Source organism: Diachasma alloeum, unplaced genomic scaffold, assembly GCF_001412515.2.
Source record: "Diachasma alloeum isolate Michigan unplaced genomic scaffold, Dall2.0 Dall_scaffold_00201, whole genome shotgun sequence".
NCBI classification, from domain to species: Eukaryota; Metazoa; Arthropoda; class Insecta; order Hymenoptera; family Braconidae; genus Diachasma; species Diachasma alloeum.
In genome coordinates, this window is record NW_021680366.1 from 1,326,247 (window position 1) to 1,345,626 (window position 19,380).

Sequence of the window (19,380 nt, forward strand, 5' to 3'; positions counted from 1 at the left end):
TATATATATTATCGGTGAAATTATTAAATTCTATCCTTTTATGGAGACCGATTATTTTAAAAAATTGAAGAAAATTAATTGAAAATGAAAAATTCTTTATAGATTATTTTACTCTACTTCGCTATTCACTTCAATCATTAGTCGAATTCTCTTTGATTCATTATCAATATTTATAAGGTATTCATGAGAAAATGAAATTTAATGAATTCCATTTCTTCATTTCAACAAATGAATAGATCAGCGCGCGCGAGAGCGCGCGCATAGATCTTATATATAAAAATCGAGGTTTTTTGAAACGTACCGCACGGGAGAGACGCGAACAAGCTGCTAAGATGGACACCAGATGGCCACGCAGCTCCCCAACCGTTTTCTCCAGGCCCACAATTGAATAAAAAAAAAATTGTCCAACAAATGAATCCATCAACAGAAAATTACAAAAAATTGGACATAAGTTGTTTTATGTAATAAAATCTATTCCGTATTTTCTTCACCCAAAACGTCATTAGCACCAAAATAACAAATAAATTTTTTAAAATTATTGTTAAAAATAATGATAATCTAATTTAACAATAACGAAAAAATTACGATAGTCCATTAAATGTGGACGTTCAAATATTCGCCGACAAAAAAATCTAAAAAATCGACGGGAATAACGAAAATTCGTCTGTCAAGATTCTCAAGTTTCTCGCAACCGTTTATCATGGCTGCATTTGGTATATATAAAAGTGAGTTGTATTGGACCTGTGGAAGTGTGTGCTAGTGATGGCGCAGCTGAACATTGATCGCTAACGTTATAGATATATGGCAGATCTGCTCAGTGGGTGTTGTCACGTGGTCGCTTCAAGTAGCTTGTGTTCGGCTCCCGATGCGCATCCACAACTTCGTGGTGTTTCGGCATCACGGATTTGTACCGCCTGCACGGTTGAGTCTTCACGTCGCTCCTCGAACTACCGCGATTTCCAAATTGGGGGGCAATCGAATAGGTCAGACGAGGTAATTTGTCGCTTCCATATACAGGCACTGCAGATTCGCAGTATGCCATGTTTTTTGTTATTAGTTTGACTGATATCGTTTGATATTTCACTGCATTATTTACTTTTATTCGACACGACAGGAGTATTTTTAATTCGTACTCATTTATTTATCTTTCATATGTATACACTGAGAAAGAAAATTATTTTAGCGAAATATGCATTTACTCGAGAGAAGTATTTTCTCAATATCGTATTTCTCCAGTCGAGTCATTCCGAGGCTTTTTTCCTTTTTTTGTTCATTAATTATTAGATGAAAAATATGTAAACCATAAATCTTGGAAAATGCAAATCCAAGAACAATAGAAAATTGAGTACACACAAAGACCAACGTTGAGGAAAAATGTTCCATTGTTAACCATTTTTCTCTCACAATCAGTACACAAATGCATATAAACCAAAAATTGAGCATTAAAAATTCTTTATTAAATATAAAAACCGATGATAATAAACATGTGAATCGAACAAACCACGAGTCAGTAAATTCAAATAATAAATGCAACAAATGTAATTCAGGCTTCGCTCTTCTTCTGGGCTTCACTGTTCAGCTCTGAAGACACTTGAATGAATGTCGACTCCCAATTCCAAACTTCGTCGGACTCTTGTACTATTTTTTCGGGATACAGCTTCTCCGTCAGAAGAGAGAGATTCACATCATCCAAAAATGCAAACGAGGCGTTTTTAAGTAAATCCGTATCCAATTCCTGATAGGCTGCGATGCGATTAATCCCTCTAAATTTCAGATTCATTTCAGTATTAAGTTCTATGAATTTATTTTTTATCCACGCTTTTTTCTCTTCAAAGAAAACTCTGAAATGTTTGATCATGTACTTACGAGGGAGCAGATGGGGCTTCAATCAAATTCTCCTCGTGGAATTCTTCTGCGTCAGGGATTACTGGTATGTCTGGAATTAATTTTTTCATTCTAGGTCGGGATGGAACAAATTCGATTAAATACTTGAGGACTGTCAAATAACAGCAATTGAAGCTAATTGTAATGTGGAATGCTTATTAAATTCGGTTAAGGATATCCAAGTATCTTTTACAGTTTGGTAGAGATCACACTATAGATTCAACCATTTTCAATTATGAAGTTTGTGAATTAAGAATGTTTAGCTATTTTCAGTAAATCTTATTTTTTCATGTTCAAGGAAAATTCTATAATTTTGTGGTTGATAGCAGAACATATGAAATTAATTTCTTGATGTTACAAATTTTTCCTTAGACACGGCTCTTATGGGATTTATGTTGAAATTTATAATTCACTTATTATAAGACTCTACAAATGGACATAAAAATGGAAGGTAGTGTGCAAAACTATACTGAATCGAATGGCCAGAAAAAAATTTGGGGTATCCGCGCAAAAAGAGAGAATATTTGAAAGATTCTATCGCATATAGGCGCATGTTAGCGCATGCGTTTGGTGCATTTTGTCCACTCCATTTCTAAATAATAAACGTGGGTTGGGGATTTATAGTTTTATCAAGATAAAGGGAATAACTTCATCTCTCGGTTGAAAAATAATCAAACATCCTTAAATTGCGTGAGAAAAATTTGAAAAAATCATGAATATTGAAGATCATTCAAATTACATATTACACAGAATCATTATTTTTTTAAACATTCATTGTTCATAAATAAATAATTGAAATTGTTGAAACTTTCCGAAATCATATTTTTTTAGGCATGAAATTAATTTCGGACACAATTCAGAATATGAATAAATTTGGTGCAAATTCAGACCTGTGAAGTTTAAATTATAAAATCATTATAGAATATCCGGAAGCTTAGGGTCAATTCTGGCTCAAATGAAAGCTCTGATGGTTGACTACAAAAGCAGAAAACCATTTCACTGGAGAAAAAAAAAGTTAAAGTACTTGCAAATTCTTAAATACTGGAAAATTTAGCTTTTATTATTGAATATGTAAACATCTTACTATAACTCTCGTTATCAACTTCTTGTGGTTCAGTTATTCCTAAGAAATCTTAATATATATTCATTCAATTACCATCTATTGATTCTTCCCTGTTCGATTTCCGAAATTTTCCCCTGAAAAGTATTTAAGAGCATGAATATTCATTGGCTATCGATTAATAACAAATGTTGAAGGATAAAGTGCTTACTGCTCCAGAATTTGGGTCGTTCTCCCCCTGAAAACAAAGTGAAGAGGACATTGAGAATTTTCCGAGGGAAATAATGAATTGGTTGGCTTTATGTATTTTACTTATTTAATGAAATGATGATAAATGAAAACTGAGTGAAAAACGAAATATGTTTTTTTTGTGTTAACAAACCATGAAAAACTTGGAAATTATGGCCCTTCAAGGAAATGCCCGCATTATGACGTCATAATGCAAACGTTTTCAATTGCCTACACTGATCAAATTTTTGGCTGTTATTTCCGACAAACTTTTTGAAAGTTTTTAACAAGTGGTAGGTCTTTGCAATTTAAAGGAATTGCGCGAATTTCCAAGGAATTGCACGAAATCGAGAGTTTTGACGTGTCATAAATCAAAATTAGACGACTAGAACTGGAGTTATTGAAAAAAACAAAGAAAAAATGATATCTTCGAAATGTGATGTTGAAAAAATCTGAAAAAAATTAAGAGATAATTTTTCCAGTCCCTCAATCGTAGAAAAAATCGAGATCAATGTCCAAGAGGGTGAGGGTGAGCCATTGACTCATTTGACATGGAATACCTCATATATTCTCAAGCCTTTATTATTCATCGAAATGAAAAAATACGTCCGTCACATTTTCATTCAATTTTCGTATCCCGGAATGAAAAAAATTTCATGCAGAACACCAAGTATGAAAAAAATCAAAAGAAAAACTTACCGCATTCGGTAGAAAAGTCTATTGGAATTCTCTAGAAATTCTACTGGGATTCTATTAAAATTCTAGAGAATTCTCATTAAAATTCCATTTGTTTTTTGCGTTGATTCTACGATATATTTGATACGAAAAAGTCAATAGATTTCGATTTTTCTATAAGAATACTTGGGCATGAATTTTCTACGTTTTTCCCACTCGAATTCTGCAACGCAAAGCAAAATAAAATATAGCGGAAAAGCTCTGTAAATCCGTGGCTAATAGTTTTAATAGAAAAAATCCCAAGAGAAAAATTCAAACTGAAAAATCGAAATCTATTGACTTTTTTCTATCAAATATCTCATAGAATCCGCGCAAAAAACAAATAGAATTTTAACGAGAATTCTCCAGAATTTTAATAGAATCCCCACAGAATTTCTAGAGAATTCCAATAGAATTTTCTAACGTATTCGCTAAGTTTTTTTATTGCATCAATATTATGTAGAATTCTTCGACCGTGAATTTTCAATTTAAGGGGTAACAGAAGGCCATCGTTTTCTCGAACTTTCGAAACAAATTTCCAGCTGAAAATTATTAATATTTTCTGAACCCAAAGTACATTGATCTTCATCATCACCTCCTGGACTTTAACTTTAACTTTTAAAGATTTTTATTAACGTCAGTGATACAACAAGGCAGCAGAGTGTACACTGTTAACTTACGGTTATTTTACACGGTGTCAGCCCTCGGGCTTTTACTCATTTGTAGCTTCAAGGGTATAGGTTTGGTGAAAACGTAAGGATTTGGGGCGGGAATAATTATGATATAGGGAAAAGCAGGTGAAAAACCCTAATTCTATCACCTCCTGGAGATTAATGTGCTTCGATTTTTAAAAATATCGATAACTTTCAGCAGGAAATTTGTTCCAAAATTTGGAAAATTAAGGGCATTCTGTTACCCCTTAAGGGCAGGTTTTGTCGGCCGTGCGGCCATAATATGCGGTCTTAAATTTCTATTGAATTTTTTTATGTGACCCTATAGACCCGCAGAATAGATTGCATTGAGGAAACAAGTACTTAGCACTTTTCAACTCATCGCTCCATCCAGTTTTTCGGGTTCTGGGGGGTGCTACAGGTATCTGAATGGTCTTCCCAGAGGCTGCGGAGGACACTCCTGTGCTGGGACTATCTAAAATCTCATCTTCAAATCTTCCATCATCCTGGTTAACATTGTGACCCGCTCGTCTCCCTAATCTTGGTATCAGCTGCTGCAAATAATTCTTATCACCGAAAATCGTTTTTCACGATTAAATAAAAATTATAAAAACAATGAATAACAGTGGAGAACATTTCGTTATTAAGTTTCTGTGTTTACCTTTTTTGTCGTTGACTCAATCTCGTTTCCCCAGTCCATGATTGGAAATGTGATTAAATTCAGTCTTTGATGATATTTTTCTTCTTCGCAAATACGAGGAGAAATATAGAAAACAGTGTTAACACATTCTAAATTATGCTGAGGTGTGTTTTGGTCGGATTCAATTGATTGATTTCATAGTTTTCAATCAGTCGTCATGGCAACTGCACAGGTAAATTTACCTGCGCACCTGCGACGCTTTCAGGTGAATTGTTAGGTGCTGGCATCTCGTGAGAATTTTGGGGAAATTTATTTTACCACAACGAGGAATCTTACTACTTTTAAATTTATCAGTCTTCAAATTAATTAATTTTTTTCAATTGGGCAATTAAATTGTGAGAGACTATTCATGATTCCGATCGGGCCGAAACAGCGCGCCAAAGTTGAGCTCAATAATAGCTACAATGAGCCAAAATGTCAGATTTTTATCTACAAATTTCACCGTATTTATGTTGAATTTTCTCAAAATTAATCACCAGATACCCAAGTTGTCGTATAACTACAGCCATGACCCTAAAAAAATAATTCCTTCGCGTTCTACAACATTCCAAACAATTTGCAATCAAATTGAGAAAATCGCAAAACCAGTCAAAATCAAGAAAAAATTTTTTTTTAATAAAAAAAATTATGCATTTTATGCAATTTATGAAATTACATATGAAATTACGCAAAGAGCATTCTTACGACTCATCCCACCTTCTAGGGACATTTATGAAATTTATGCATTTTATGCAATTTATGAAATTACATGTGAAATTACATATGAAATTACATATGAGATTACGCAAAGAGCATTCCTTACGACTCATCCCACCTTCTACGGTCATTTATGAAATTTACGCATTTTATGCAATTTATGAAATTACATATGAAATTACGCAAAGAGCATTCCTTACGACTCATCACACCTTCTAGGGACATTTATGAAATTTATGCATTTTATGCAATTTATGAAATTACATGTGAAATTACATATGAGATTACGCAAACAGCATTCCTTACGACTCATCCCACCTTCTACGGCCATTTATGAAATTTAGGCATTTTATGCAATTTACGAAATTACATATGAAATTACGCAAAAAGCATTCCTTACGACTCATCCCACCTTTTAATGACATTTATGAAATTTATGCATTTTATGCAATTTATGAAATTACATGTGAAATTACATATGAGATTACGCAAACAGCATTCCTTACGACTCATCCCACCTTCTACGGCCATTTATGAAATTTAGGCATTTTATGCAATTTACGAAATTACATATGAAATTACGCAAAGAGCATTCCTTACGACTCATCCCACCTTTTAGTGACATTTATGAAATTTATGCATTTTATGCAATTTATAAAATTACATATGAAATTACGCAAAAAGCATTCCTTACGACTCATCCCACCTTCTAGGGACATTTATGAAATTTATGCATTTTATGCAATTTATAAAATTACATATGAAATTACGCAAAGCGCATTCCTTAAGACTCATCCCACCTTCTCCGGTCATTTATGAAATTTACGCATTTTATGCAATTTACGGAATTACATATGAAATTACGCAAAGAGCATTCCTTACGACTCATCCCACCTTCTAGAGACATTTATGAAATTTATGCGTTTTATGCAATTTATGAAATTACGTATGAAATTACATGTGAAATTACATATAAAATTACGCAAAGAGCATTCCTTACGGCTCATCCCACCTTCCAGGGACATTTATGAAATCATGCTTCATGCATTTTGCTTCCATTCGGAAGCAAAAGAGCGCCGTGAATAGCGATCCCTTGCGCACCCACATCCGCCTCTCCCCGCCAGATGTCCCCACCCCGAAAAACTCAGCACTCAACACACCTAAGCCCCATCCCCTCCCCAACAAAGAAACCCAGCATTCTCCACTGGTGACCCCTCTCACCCAGGGGGGGATAGACAAGTACCCAAGTGCCCACCATCACCCGAAGACGTGGTTTCAAGGCCTCCTCGTCTCAACCATCTCAAACCTCCCAGTGAGACCAGGACAGGCCCTCCCGTGCGTCCAACACTCGCAACGCCGACGATTCCTCGCGAGAGAGTGCAGTTTTTCGCGTGAATAAAAAAACGTCACGTCCAAACGATTGCCATGTGTCGCTACGGGTGTGACTTGACGCGGATACCCAACTCCCAATAACAATTTTTATTCCTACCACCAAAACCTGGAATAATGAACAAGTATGAGCCGGCGAGTGAAGTGATAGGATAGGAACATCGTTTTGAGTTTGAGTTGACGAGTGGTGCAAGGGGGAGTCGGAGATTCTTGACACCAGTGGAGGATTAAAAGGGACAAGGAACCCTGGGGGACACACATAGGCGTGTCGTGTACGTGCTGTCTGTGTTGCGATATTACCGACGTACAATCTTCCAATTTCTTTATTTTTTTAATCTGCCATCGAGGAAGTGGCCCTACCTCGGGTGTGGCGTGTTCAGTTTCAGTGAGAGTTATCGTGTCATCTTCCTCTGTTCGCGTTTTATTTTTTTTTTGTTTTTCGGGAGTTTTATTCGGTTTACGGTGTTTCTGTGCGGGTGGTGGCTTCCAAACGGAGCGATAACTGGGGGGTGGGGGCACGTTTAACGGTTGAGAGAGGGAGATATTGGGAGTACGTGGGATAGACAGAGGGAGCACTAGTGGCGTATCAAGATGGCGCATAATTTGGCACCGAGTGTTAACTGCTCTCTGGATGACATCGACTTGAACGCACTCAAGGTATTTAAATTTATGTTGCGGATTGTTTTCACTTGGGGGAGGGTTTTTCGCTCAGTTTTCCGGGATTTTTTTGCCGGTCTCTCGGGGGGTTCTCGGAATTTTGGAGCGGGCAAGTTCCGCTCCGAGGGCTCACGACATCTCGACGCGACATTACTGGGTTTTGGGAATTTTTTAGGTTTATTTTTGCGGAATTCGGGAAAGGGCCTTTCCGGGGAAATTGGGGGGTCGTTTTCGGGGTTGATACGGTTTTGGGGGAGGGGGCGGGTGTGTCCGGAGGATTTAGATAGCGCTCCGGCGTTTTTGGACACGAGTGACAAGACAGATTACTCCGGAGATTCGAGCTCTTGTTATCAGTTTGGTTTTTGATTATTTCTCGTCACGTGGATTTTAATGTTTGGACTGGGGGATTTTTGAGATGACAGGAAGCAGGTAGAATAATAAAGACAGGGAGGAGGGGAATTTTTAGGTTTTCGGTCCAGGGAAATGCGGTGAAAAGTAGGGGAGGTTGGGGTAAAACGGACACTTGACTTTTTCTAAAATGTTAATGAGGGGTTGAAATGTTGATAAAATTCAATAATTTTTTTTTCAATGTAACGAACAATTCTTCCCGTTTGTGACGAGCCTAAACTAAGCTCAATTAATCAATTTGTTTCTGAGTTATGAATAATTTTAAAAAAGTCGAAAGTGTCCGTTTTACCCCACCCACCCCTATTTTACTCCGATGGTTTAGAGAGGGTTAAGGATAGGGGAGGTTGGGGTAAAACTGACTCTTTTGACTTTTTTAAAATGTTAATGAGGGGTTGAAATGTTGATCAAATTTGACAATATTTTTTTAATACAAAGTACAATTATTTCCCTTTGTGACGAGCATAAACTGAGCTCAATTGATAAATTTGTTTTTGAGTTATGAATAATTTTTAAAAAGTCTAAAGTGTCGATTTTACCCCACCCTCCCCTATCCAAGTATATTTTACAGTTTGGTACAGATCACGGTATAGATTCAACATTATCAATCGTCAAATTTGTCAATTAAATGGGTGAGAAAAATTTGACGGAAAAAATTTCCACGGAATTATTATTTGTTTAAACATTCGATGTTTATAAATCAATAGCTGAAATTGTTATGAAATTTTTTACGATTTCGAATAAATGATTTTTATGGTGGACAATTGATTGTTTATAAATTATTCATAGAAAATGTTTGGAATTTTCGAAAATTGCAATTTTTTTATTATTTTATCAATGTCCCTTCAAAAGTAAACTTTCTAATATTTTTCGGATTTTTAAATGTTTTGTAAAGGCTAAATATCGAGATTCAAATTCAGAGCTCCAAAATTTTAATAATAAAATCATTGTGAAATGTCCGGAAAATTGGAATCAAATGGGGCTCAAATGAAAGCTCTGATGTTTGACTAGGGGGTGGAATAAAATGGGCACTTTTGACGTTCTTTTAAATGTCCATGACGGGTTGAAATGTTGATGAAATGGAATAATTTTTTTTTTTCAATGCAAAGAACAATTCTCCGTTGTGATGAGCGTAAACTGAGCTCAATTGATAAATCAGTTTCTGAGTCATAAATATTTTTAAAGTCTAGTGTCCATTTTACCTTGCCCTCCCCTATAAGAGCAGAAAAGCATTTCACTGGACGAAAAATAGCCAAACTACTTCGATATTCTTAAATAAATCAATTTATTTGAGTCATTTCTCAGCTAATTTTTTTCTGAGACTTCTGAAAAATCGTTCAGTCGATTTCTTCTCGAGATACATTGACTTGGATCAAATGAAACAGTTTCTGATGTCAAGTCACATGTGTTCATCACGAGAATGAAAAAGTTCTATTTTGTAACCTGATATAATCTTCATTCGAAAAATTTTCAACTTTCATGAATTGATCCAAAATTCGTACCTAGGAGATTCTTACATTGAGGAATGAATTGAATGTTGTCTTCTCAAATGAAGCCGATGTTTAAATTGGGTTTCCGTATATCACATTGAACGAAATTTGTCATATCCAAGTTTGTGTAGAATTTCCGTAATCTGTGATTCTGTTATTGTAAACTAATGCGATTTTTTTAGTCAAGAAATATAAACTTGTTTCAACTCAACGACATCTTACTACAATCTCAAAGCTTTTTCCGCGTAACAATATGCATCCTGATTCGACATACGAATTGCTCACTTCAATTATAATTTACTTGGAACAACGTACGATCGTGTTGATTGAGATAACAACGTATTTAGTCATGATAATAATTTTAATTTTTAAGTAAACCAACGAATTTCTGGAGTTGGCAATTTTTCGGCTAGAAAGAAATCAAATACTCTCATTATTGCTACAAATAAACGGAACTTCAATTCTAGAGACGTTCGATTTCTCCCAATCAAATGTCAAAATCAATCTCAAGAAGAGATAACTGGTATTCACTATGAAATCATGTTTATTGGAAAATCAACAACCAAATGATAGTTGGTTCAAGCAAAATTCTCTTGATAAAACTAATTCTTTCTGTCAGCGTTGAGCGGAATATTTCATTGTCGAAAGCAGAGCAACCACTCATGACTGAGACTTTCAAATTTAAATCAAACAATTTATTTTTTGGTAATTTTGAACTAGCGATTTTGTTGAACCTAACAGTTTAGGGGAAAATGGAACAAAAATATTGTAATTTAAAAATAGTTATTGCATTTTTTGTTGGATTAATGTTGAAAAATCCTGAAATGCCGCTCATTTTAGAGATAGATTTCTGTAGATTTTTTTTCTCCATGTAGTCGATGCATTACTAATCAGAATAGAACGCAGCGTGGATAGAGAGCAAGAGTCGTGAGTTGTCTGACGCGTGTGCGTCATCAATGTAACGACTTATATTATGGAATGCCTTTGAGAATGCCCCCCGATGACTTACAGTGCAACGTATGACATTTTCTACCATTTTAATGTATTCAATTTTCTATTTCTATTCTTCCAGGATCCAGCGGGCATCTTCGAGCTCATCGAAGTCGTCGGAAATGGCACATACGGTCAAGTTTACAAGGTAAGGCTACTGAATCTATGAAGACTTTGGCATTTTTCAGTTATTTAATCTTGCTACGCTCATCGCGTACTCTCGCTTCCGTTCTCAGGTCGGGGATTGCGTTTCAAATAGATAGGTTTGGGTTTTCGCTTCTTGACGACTGTTGCCAATTGTTGTAACATGTTTTTCGAAGGGATTGTGCTAATTGCAATCTCTTTTTTTGAAAGGTCTGCCCCTTTTGTTGCAAGGCAAAACCACTAGGAAGTCACGAATTTACGCGAAAAAAGGAACAAGACACCCCGATGAGAATCCCCAAGTCTTGTCCTTTGTACATAAAATGGTGGAACGTTTTATTTCATGAAGGAGAAACTAGTGTCTGAAATTAAGACACTGTTCTCCCCCTTTTTAACACGTTTGTGTCCGTAAATTTCAGCCATTTTTAGCGTCTCAAGTCGAGAAATTAAGAGATCCGTTCTAGACGTTCTAGGTGTCTTTGAAACTTATGATGCCTTAACGTAAATGATCCTAGACGCTGAACACATCATTAGTCCAATGTTTTTATTGAAATGAGTGTAAACATGCGATGTTTTAAATTTGATTTTAGGAAGTAAAAGCTTCAGAATTGGAATTCACTTATATTAATCATGATAATTACTATTTTTTATGGCACGCCGTGCAATAAGTCGAGTTTATTGCACGATGTGGCATAAAATAGTATAGACCACTCGGGCATAAACTTCGTTTTCGACGAATGTGAAGTTTACAGGCCGAGCCGAAGGCGAAATTTGTGCCCTTGTACTCTAATGTACTATTGATGAATAAGCGTCCATAAACGTAGAAAGTCCCGTGTCCCTACGCTCGCTCATTTGGCCCATGCACGTTTGACACATGTCCCTATCTTCGTCTCGTGATTTGAATGATATGGAAAGGAACTAATTACATCGTGAGTATCCTATTTGAGATAAAACAACATTAAAAAATATCTCGAGGCACAAAATTATATTTCAATTGGACAGTCCAACCTTTTAAATGATTTTTTCATCCGTTTAGACCGTTACCAGTTGACAGTTGGTTGCACAACGAGCACAGGATCAATGCCATTTCAGGGATGACCATCAATATTACAATTCTTCAATATTAAAAGAATTTGCGAAGTACATTGATAAAGCTTTCAATATACTCATCGAAATTGAAAAATAGTAAAATAATGGAAATCAAAATTTCCGATTGATGAAGAATTAAATCACTGATGATATGGAACTGTAAATTTTCTCTTAATTGAATAATACTAATTTCAAAAAAGGAATTTTCGATTAACCAAATAATCGTCAATCTTCCTACGTAAATTATTGATTAATAAAATTATTCGGAATTTGAGCATTTAAATTGATTACTTAAATGATTAAATATTTAAGTGTGATATTAACGGATTGACTACTTCAAAATTTAATGGTAATTCTGATTTATGGATATGGCTAATCCTGTGCCATTCCCATTGTACCTGTTCTTTTAATTGCCGACATTTCTGTAAAATATTGAGATATTATTGCAATTTATGCATTTTTATTATTTTTTAACCATCGCGAAACCTCAGACAAGGGATTTTTAATCCGATTTTACTATTATAACGGAGATATCAACATTTTTAAATTGTGAGTTTCTTAATTTGCGTCTTAAAAATTTACTCTTGATAGATTCTAGGAACTGCCAAAATGATTAAAATGTGATAACACATGACATGAAGACAAATAACATTATCTTATAATACATTATTAAAAAAATATTTCAGTTTTGGTATAACGCAATATTTTTTTTTATTTTGCTATGCAATTTTCTTTCGAAGATAGAATTTGAAATACGAGGCAATATTTCAATCGTTTTTCGAGGTGTACAAAATTCTGTGCACGTTAACTGTTGGAATAATAACGAGAGATTGAAAACAAAAATGCAGGAAAATGTAGCCAAAGCTGGTGTACCGCATTGGAAATTTTCGAAGCGGAATATCCAGTTGTTTTTTCTGTTTTTATATTACCTCCATACTATGTTCCATGGCTGAAGGACTTCCACGTTAATTTTCGATGGATTTTTTTTTTTGCGCCTCGAGGAATATTGCATGGTTACAAGAAAAGAATACCAGAAGGATAACTGTGCGGGTACGGTAAAATGGATTTATTTTGGCAGACGCGGAAAAATTCACGCTCCAGCACTGGAAGGGGTAGTAGTTTTTCGTTTCGGCTGTCTAATAATCACAGACAAGAAATTAACCCTTAAATGAAATAATAATGAAGATATGATAGCAACCTCGTAATTTATGGATAAAATATTTGTTGATAAATTTTCCTTTGTATGAGATATTTTCATCCTGAAAAGGCCTCGTCTGGTGTGAATTATCCGCCTGTTGTGCCAAATATTTCGTTGCTGTCGAAAGCAGAACAATTATTCATGTTTGAAACTTTCAAATTCCAACCAAACAAATTCTTTTTTGGCAATTTTCAACTAGCGATTTTGTTGGCCCAAACAAGACTTGTTTGAAACCGTGTTTGTTTCTTTCTCAGCGTAGAGAAAAATATTGATATGCTACGGGGGGAATGAACCACAGGATCTCAGGCGTCTCGTCATAATTTCCCTGTTGGACAGATAAAATGGCCATTGCCAAAGTACATGATTCAGGTTTTTTTGCGAAGTACCACACGCGCATTCTTGGGAGCTCGTAATTCCTACTCGACCTAGGGACTGAGCTAGATGGTAATGATCGGCCCTGGCTCTGCCAATCCAGGCGGTAGTTTTTCGCGAGAACTTTCTTTTGCTGAACCAAGGTTTTCTTCTATTTTCATAAAACCATTTGAAAAATGGTGCTCTCTTAGGGGGATTACCTTCAGCTAGTTCTTTTATGACTCTTGAGGTGCGTTCTAACGGTTCTTTTTTGAAGTACTTGCGAAAATTGGTGAAGGGAATCTTGAAAGAATCATCCCCGGCGTTGAATGTAGCATTCTTCTGCTGTTGATTTAATGGCATTAATTCAGAGTATAAATTCTTGAATCGAAAATTAATATTCTTTAACAGAGAATAGTACAGGATGACCGATAATTTCAAATGAATTCTACCCTTTAACAGGATTTATTGTATTGAATGAAAAAAATCGACACTTTCATTTTACTAATTGCGTGAGAGATAGACAAGTGGATTTATACTTTTTCTATGCGAGTGATAAATTTCCAAAGGCTTCAAACGAAAATTGATAAAGTGGAAGATAGAAGTGAGTGTACTAAGGATTTTATAGATTTTTTCTTTGTCAAAGCTTGGAATTTGTTTTGAATTTGATCTTTCAAATTTTGGTCTCATGGGTTGTTATTGATTTGATGGCATTAAGTCAGAGTATAAATTCTTGAATCGAAAATTAATATTCTTTAACGGAGAATAATTTCAAATGAATTCTATCCTTTAACAAGATTTATTATACTCTGGCATACGAAGATCCCCTAAAGGCAAAATGAGTAATACATTAATTGTTTTCGATTGCGACTATAATCCAATTTATGAGAGAAAAAGTAGTAATATTATATATTAAGCATTAAAGCAATTTACTTTGCTCAGGTAGAACAATTAAATGAAAAAACAAGGACATTTTTTCTTAATTTTGAGTAAAAACATCTGTCTTATGACGTTTTTTTCTTCAGTTGGTTCTGATATCTCTATTTTTAATCATTTTTCTCAATAAAAAAAAATAGGTCTAGCATTTTTCGTCAAGTATTCGCATTTCATTATTTTATTAAGTAAAAAAATCACATGCATCGACCCAATGTAATCTTCACATTCCTTTCCAATAAAACAATCTCTTCCTATTTTCATCTTACAACTATCGTTCCCAAAAAGTCATATTGTCCCATCTCTCCCCCAGACTCCGCAGTTAGTTACCATCACTCTTAAACTTTTGATTATTCAAGCAATCAGCTATTTAAATATTCAAATTTGGAACTATTTCATTAATTAATAATTCAAGTAGGACTGCCGATTATTTGGTTAATCGCCAATCCCTTTAACAAATTAGAAATATTCACTTTATGGAAAATTTACAGTTCTATATTATCAAATATTTAATTCATCATCAATCGGAAATTTAAACTATTAATATTATATTATTCTTTAATTTTTATTTTCATTTGAACATTTATCAATGTACGTCACGAATTATTTTAATATCGAAGAAATATAATATTGATGGCCATCCCTGAAATCCAGAGGAATTGGGTTTTGCATGTATATTACGATCAAATACAGCAATTTATGTCCAGAAAAATGAATCTTTCTAAATCCAATAAATTCACCGCTTTTCCAATCCCTCGAATGATAAAATTCAAAGTACGTAAAAAAGGAAACGACTGGCATGCGGTATGACTCCCACGCGACACTGAGTTATCCTCACACTCACTCCTAGTTCAAATAAAACCACTGGATTCAGCAATGTCTCTCGTGGCAGCAAAAACCCGCTCCACCGTGTGCGTTTTGTTTCCTCTGTCTCTCTCACACCGATTAAACTCACCATTTCCCTTCTTTGTTGGCTCGCGGTGTGACATTTCCGTTTGTTCCCCCCCCCCCTCAGCCTTCATTGAATTATTTCCCAATAAAGAATAGGTGTCGTGAAATGAAAGGGAAAAGAGTGACTGGAAATTCTGCATTTTATTGGGAAAATTTCAGGCATTGGGGATTCACCGCTGATGCACACATTATTGGATAGACTTGAATATTTTCAGCTTCAGAGGTGGCTAACAATCTGTTACGCTCCAATAGTTTTTCACGAAGTTAATTAAAAATCGGTACTTCAGGTGGAAAAGGCTCTCAGAAATTATGAAGCGAAAAATGGGGTTTTTGATGAGAATGGGGAAGTGAATAATTGTGAGGTGGCACTAATTCAATTATCTCTCATGATTTTCTGGCATTTGATCGGAAAACTTGATGATTGAAAATCTGTAAATATGGAGAGTGTTAACAGGATACTGAGGGGAAAAGTTCGACTAGTAAAAGTTTTTAGAATCAAGAAAATATTTCTAAGACGTTTGCGAGATTGATTTGTTTTTTATTTGAAAATATATAAAATTTAAGAACATGAATAAGAAAATTCATTGAATTATGGGTCTTATCCCGTCGGCATTGCCTGAAATTTCATGGACAGTTGGGTTATAATTTTCAGACGAACAAGAAGAGCCTTGAATTCTATTTGAGAATTTGTTTGGAAGCGGCGATCGTGAAATTTTAAACTTACCAGAAAATTCAATGGAATTTCAAATTTTTAAGCAGTAGAAGGACGATAATTTACGAACTCCCTTGAATTTTCAATGGAAACGTGAATGTTCAATACCAAATTCCGCTGACTTTTCTATAAATTGAAAATTTGAAAAAACATTCAGTTGAATTTGCTGGTTTATATGAATTTTCACCGAAAAAATTGAACTGAAATTAACAATTCCTATTGTTTTTTTCAACAAATTGTGAATTTGCAATGAAAAAATTCCCTGAAATTTCAGTGGAACTGTCACTTCATGAAAATTTTCTACAGCTTAAAAAAAAATGCAGTATAGTAGTAATTTTCATAGAATAATTAACAAAATTTACAGTTTCCATTGCTTTTCCATAGAACTTGTGAGTTTTCAATGATGAAATTCCTTGAAATTTCAATGGAACTATTACTTGCAACCGAAAATTTTCAACACTGTATTCCTGAATGGATTCAGTTTATCTCTAGTCAAGAGTTGGACGTGCACAAATTTCTGGAGAGTTAGAGAGAACCTGCCATTCAGTAATATACCAGCTTCATTGATGACCTCGTCTTAGCGTTTTCCCACACTCCATCTTCCCTCTTTTGTGACTTTTGTACATTTCTTCCTCTATTTTTCCTTCTCTCTTCGCCCCCGTTATACTCGAGACCTCAAGTTCACCGACGAGAGGATCCTCAACCGAATAGTTCTATTTCCGTATTTTGCGACAAAGCGAGAGGGATTTGGAACGCCTCTTCTTTTAAACTTATTTCATTCAGGGAGGAAGAAATAGTATTTCCAGGCTTCGTTATTATCGTTGATGACACAAAATTATTTGATAATTAACAAACAGTAATTTCTATATGCTTTTGTAATTGTTTCCCTATAATTTTTTATTTATTTTATTTTATTTTATTTTTTTATTTTATTTATTTTGTAATTATTTCCCTATGATTATTTTTCTCACTCGGATTTCAGCTAATCAGAGCGCAGTATTTGAGGCTGTCAAACAGTTTTATGTCGGAAATTTCTAAAAAATTTCCGACGGAAATTCACTAGTAGCTTTTAAAATGTTTCTCATCTTTCAACGCATTTCACGTTTAATATTCTGTGTGACAGATAAACAAAAAAGTGGGTTGTAAATGTATGGCTATGTAAATGTATCCGGATGCTGTTCACTGCACTCTGCTCGGCCGAAATCCGAGTGGAAAAATAATCCGTCAAATACCAGTCGTGCACTAGTGGTATTACTACTGAAAATTTTTAACAGTTTATATACCATTGACTATTATGCTATTATAATATGATTATTCTTAATGATAATAATATACTAGCATTGAATTGAATTGAATACTCTTTGAAAAATCGAACGATAAATCAAGTTTCTATCTCCCCACCTGAATTCGATGAAAAAAATTAAAGGAGAAAACCATCCATCATCCCGAAAATAGGAATGAATGCGTCCGTGCGGAGTCACGGCGTGAGTGCATTCTCACGTGTTTCTAAAAAAAATTCTTGTTGAGTCCGAATAATTGTAGGTGATGGTGATTCACCTTGAAAAAATTCTACCTTGTGTGTTCGGCCTTGCGGCGGAGGGGTGGGGGGGACACCACGATTCACCATTACCCTTGTGGGTAAAACGGTATTTCTTCCAGCACATAAGTTCCACCTGAAAATACATTCGATTTGAAGGATGTTTATTCCTTTTTGGAAATCTCTTTCTTTCATGTTCGAGTAAAATTCTGTCGTTTTTTTTCGACTGATGAAGAATTTCTGACATGAACTTTTTTGATGAATGAGAAAAATTACTGTTAATAGCTTTCACAAAAAAAAATGAACAATTTTCTTCCTTTGATTATTTCCAAATTCCCAGAGGAACACTGCATTTGAATAAGACGAAACTCTTCGTTTAAAATTTTTGTAATGAAAATGCACATGATACTCATATATGAGTTCGAAGACAAGCTTTATTACCTATTCTTTTTTTTTTTTAATTGATTTGTTTCATGTTCGAGTAAAATTCGGTCGTTTGTTTGGCTATTGAGGAATTTCTGACATTTTTTAAATAATTGAGAAAAATTACTGTCAATAGCTTTCACAAAAAGGAATGAATAATTTTATTTCTTTGATTATTTCCAAATTCCCAGCGGAATAATGCTTTTGAATAATACAGAACTCTTCATTTTAAATTTTTTATTATTTCTTATTATTGAGTTTGGAGACATATTCTGTTGTTTTTTGACTGACGAAGAATTCCTGACAATAAATTTTTGATGAATGAAAAAAAATATTGTCAGTAGCTTTCGCCATACGGAATGAACTTTTTTATTTGTTCAATTATTTTCAAATTCCTCGAGAAATAATGTATTTGAATCAGACAAAGCTCTTTATTTCGACTTTATGTGAATAAAAATGTAAATAAAACTCAAGTCCAAGTTCGAATACAAGCTTACGAGCTATTTGTATACATACTCTGGAAATAGTGCTCAAGACGTCTGCGAATATCTAAGACAGGAAGGGAAAAAATTCCCCGTTGAGGTGGGCCGGCGGGTGAAGGGGTGAGGAGGGAAGCTCAAGGCTGAGAGAAAAGGAGTCTCGAGGCCTGATACGTGGGCGAAGAGACGTACTATTTCGCAGGAAACAGCGGCATGGATCCAAGGGAGATTGAGGAATGAGAAAAGTTGCCACGGAATTATTGTAAATGCTGTTTTCTTCGTTGAGTTTTATCTCTTCTGATGAAAACGAAGCGTACATGTGTGCCAAAATGACGGAGTCAATGACCGGGGTAGCTCTATCCGGTCTATTAAAATTAATGATTGTTCTCAACGCCTGGAAGAAGGGTAAACCGTGGGATTTTTTCATCATTTTCTTTTTCTTGGGTCAATTAGCTTTCGCTGAAATCAACGAATCCCTTTCTCCTTTTGTTTTTTATTGAATTCAATACTAGTTTAATTCGTATGAGATTGTCTAATTTTGTATTTCAGAGTTCGGTTGTAAATTAGTTTTTGAAAATTTTTTTTTTTCATCCAGAGCCAAAGTGCCATATTGAGGCTTTTTTCGGGGGGAAAGTCGACTTTTGCCAAAATTGAATTTTTCCGCCGAGTAAAAGCTGATTCT

The 19,380-nt window shown here is 34.8% G+C and overlaps 2 protein-coding genes across 13 annotated transcripts in view; one reads left to right on the plus strand and one right to left on the minus strand.

Annotated features, from left to right (window-relative positions):
* Positions 1 to 1,486: 1,486 nt before the first annotated feature.
* LOC107035842 (intraflagellar transport protein 43 homolog) lies at positions 1,487 to 5,366 on the minus strand. 2 transcript variants are annotated; one of them, XM_015253442.1, is made up of 6 exons: positions 5,219 to 5,366; positions 4,921 to 5,111; positions 3,156 to 3,182; positions 3,041 to 3,081; positions 1,867 to 1,936; positions 1,487 to 1,763 (listed from the first exon to the last, which is right to left on the minus strand). In XM_015253442.1, the coding sequence occupies exons 1-6, from the start codon at positions 5,255 to 5,257 to the stop codon at positions 1,544 to 1,546; spliced, it is 588 nt and encodes a 195-aa protein (XP_015108928.1). In that variant the 5' UTR covers positions 5,258 to 5,366; the 3' UTR covers positions 1,487 to 1,543. The 2 variants fall into 2 exon arrangements, with proteins under 2 accessions (XP_015108928.1, XP_015108927.1); XM_015253441.1 differs by having other exon boundaries at positions 4,921 to 5,123.
* Positions 5,367 to 7,212: 1,846 nt separating this feature from the next.
* Positions 7,213 to 19,380, plus strand: part of LOC107035876 (serine/threonine-protein kinase mig-15) — a 54,997-nt gene continuing 42,829 nt past the window's right edge. For all 11 annotated transcript variants that reach the window (XM_015253493.1, XM_015253494.1, XM_015253499.1 and 8 more), the window contains exons 1-2: positions 7,213 to 7,999; positions 10,967 to 11,032. In XM_015253493.1, the coding sequence (XP_015108979.1) occupies positions 7,934 to 7,999; positions 10,967 to 11,032 (132 nt within the window). In that variant the 5' untranslated portion in view covers positions 7,213 to 7,933. The remainder of the gene's footprint in view (positions 8,000 to 10,966; positions 11,033 to 19,380) is intronic.

Bases quoted from the DNA above. Each gene is read 5' to 3' on its own strand.
- LOC107035842 (XM_015253441.1), bottom strand. From the start codon at position 5,257: ATGGACTGGGGAAACGAGATTGAGTCAACGACAAAAAAG. The intron at 3,183-4,920 runs GTACTTGTTTCC...CTTTGTTTTCAG, and splicing joins GATGAGTTGAAAAGTGCTAA to GGGGAGAACGACCCAAATTC. The intron at 3,082-3,155 runs GTAAGCACTTTA...AATACTTTTCAG, and splicing joins ACGACCCAAATTCTGGAGCA to GGGAAAATTTCGGAAATCGA.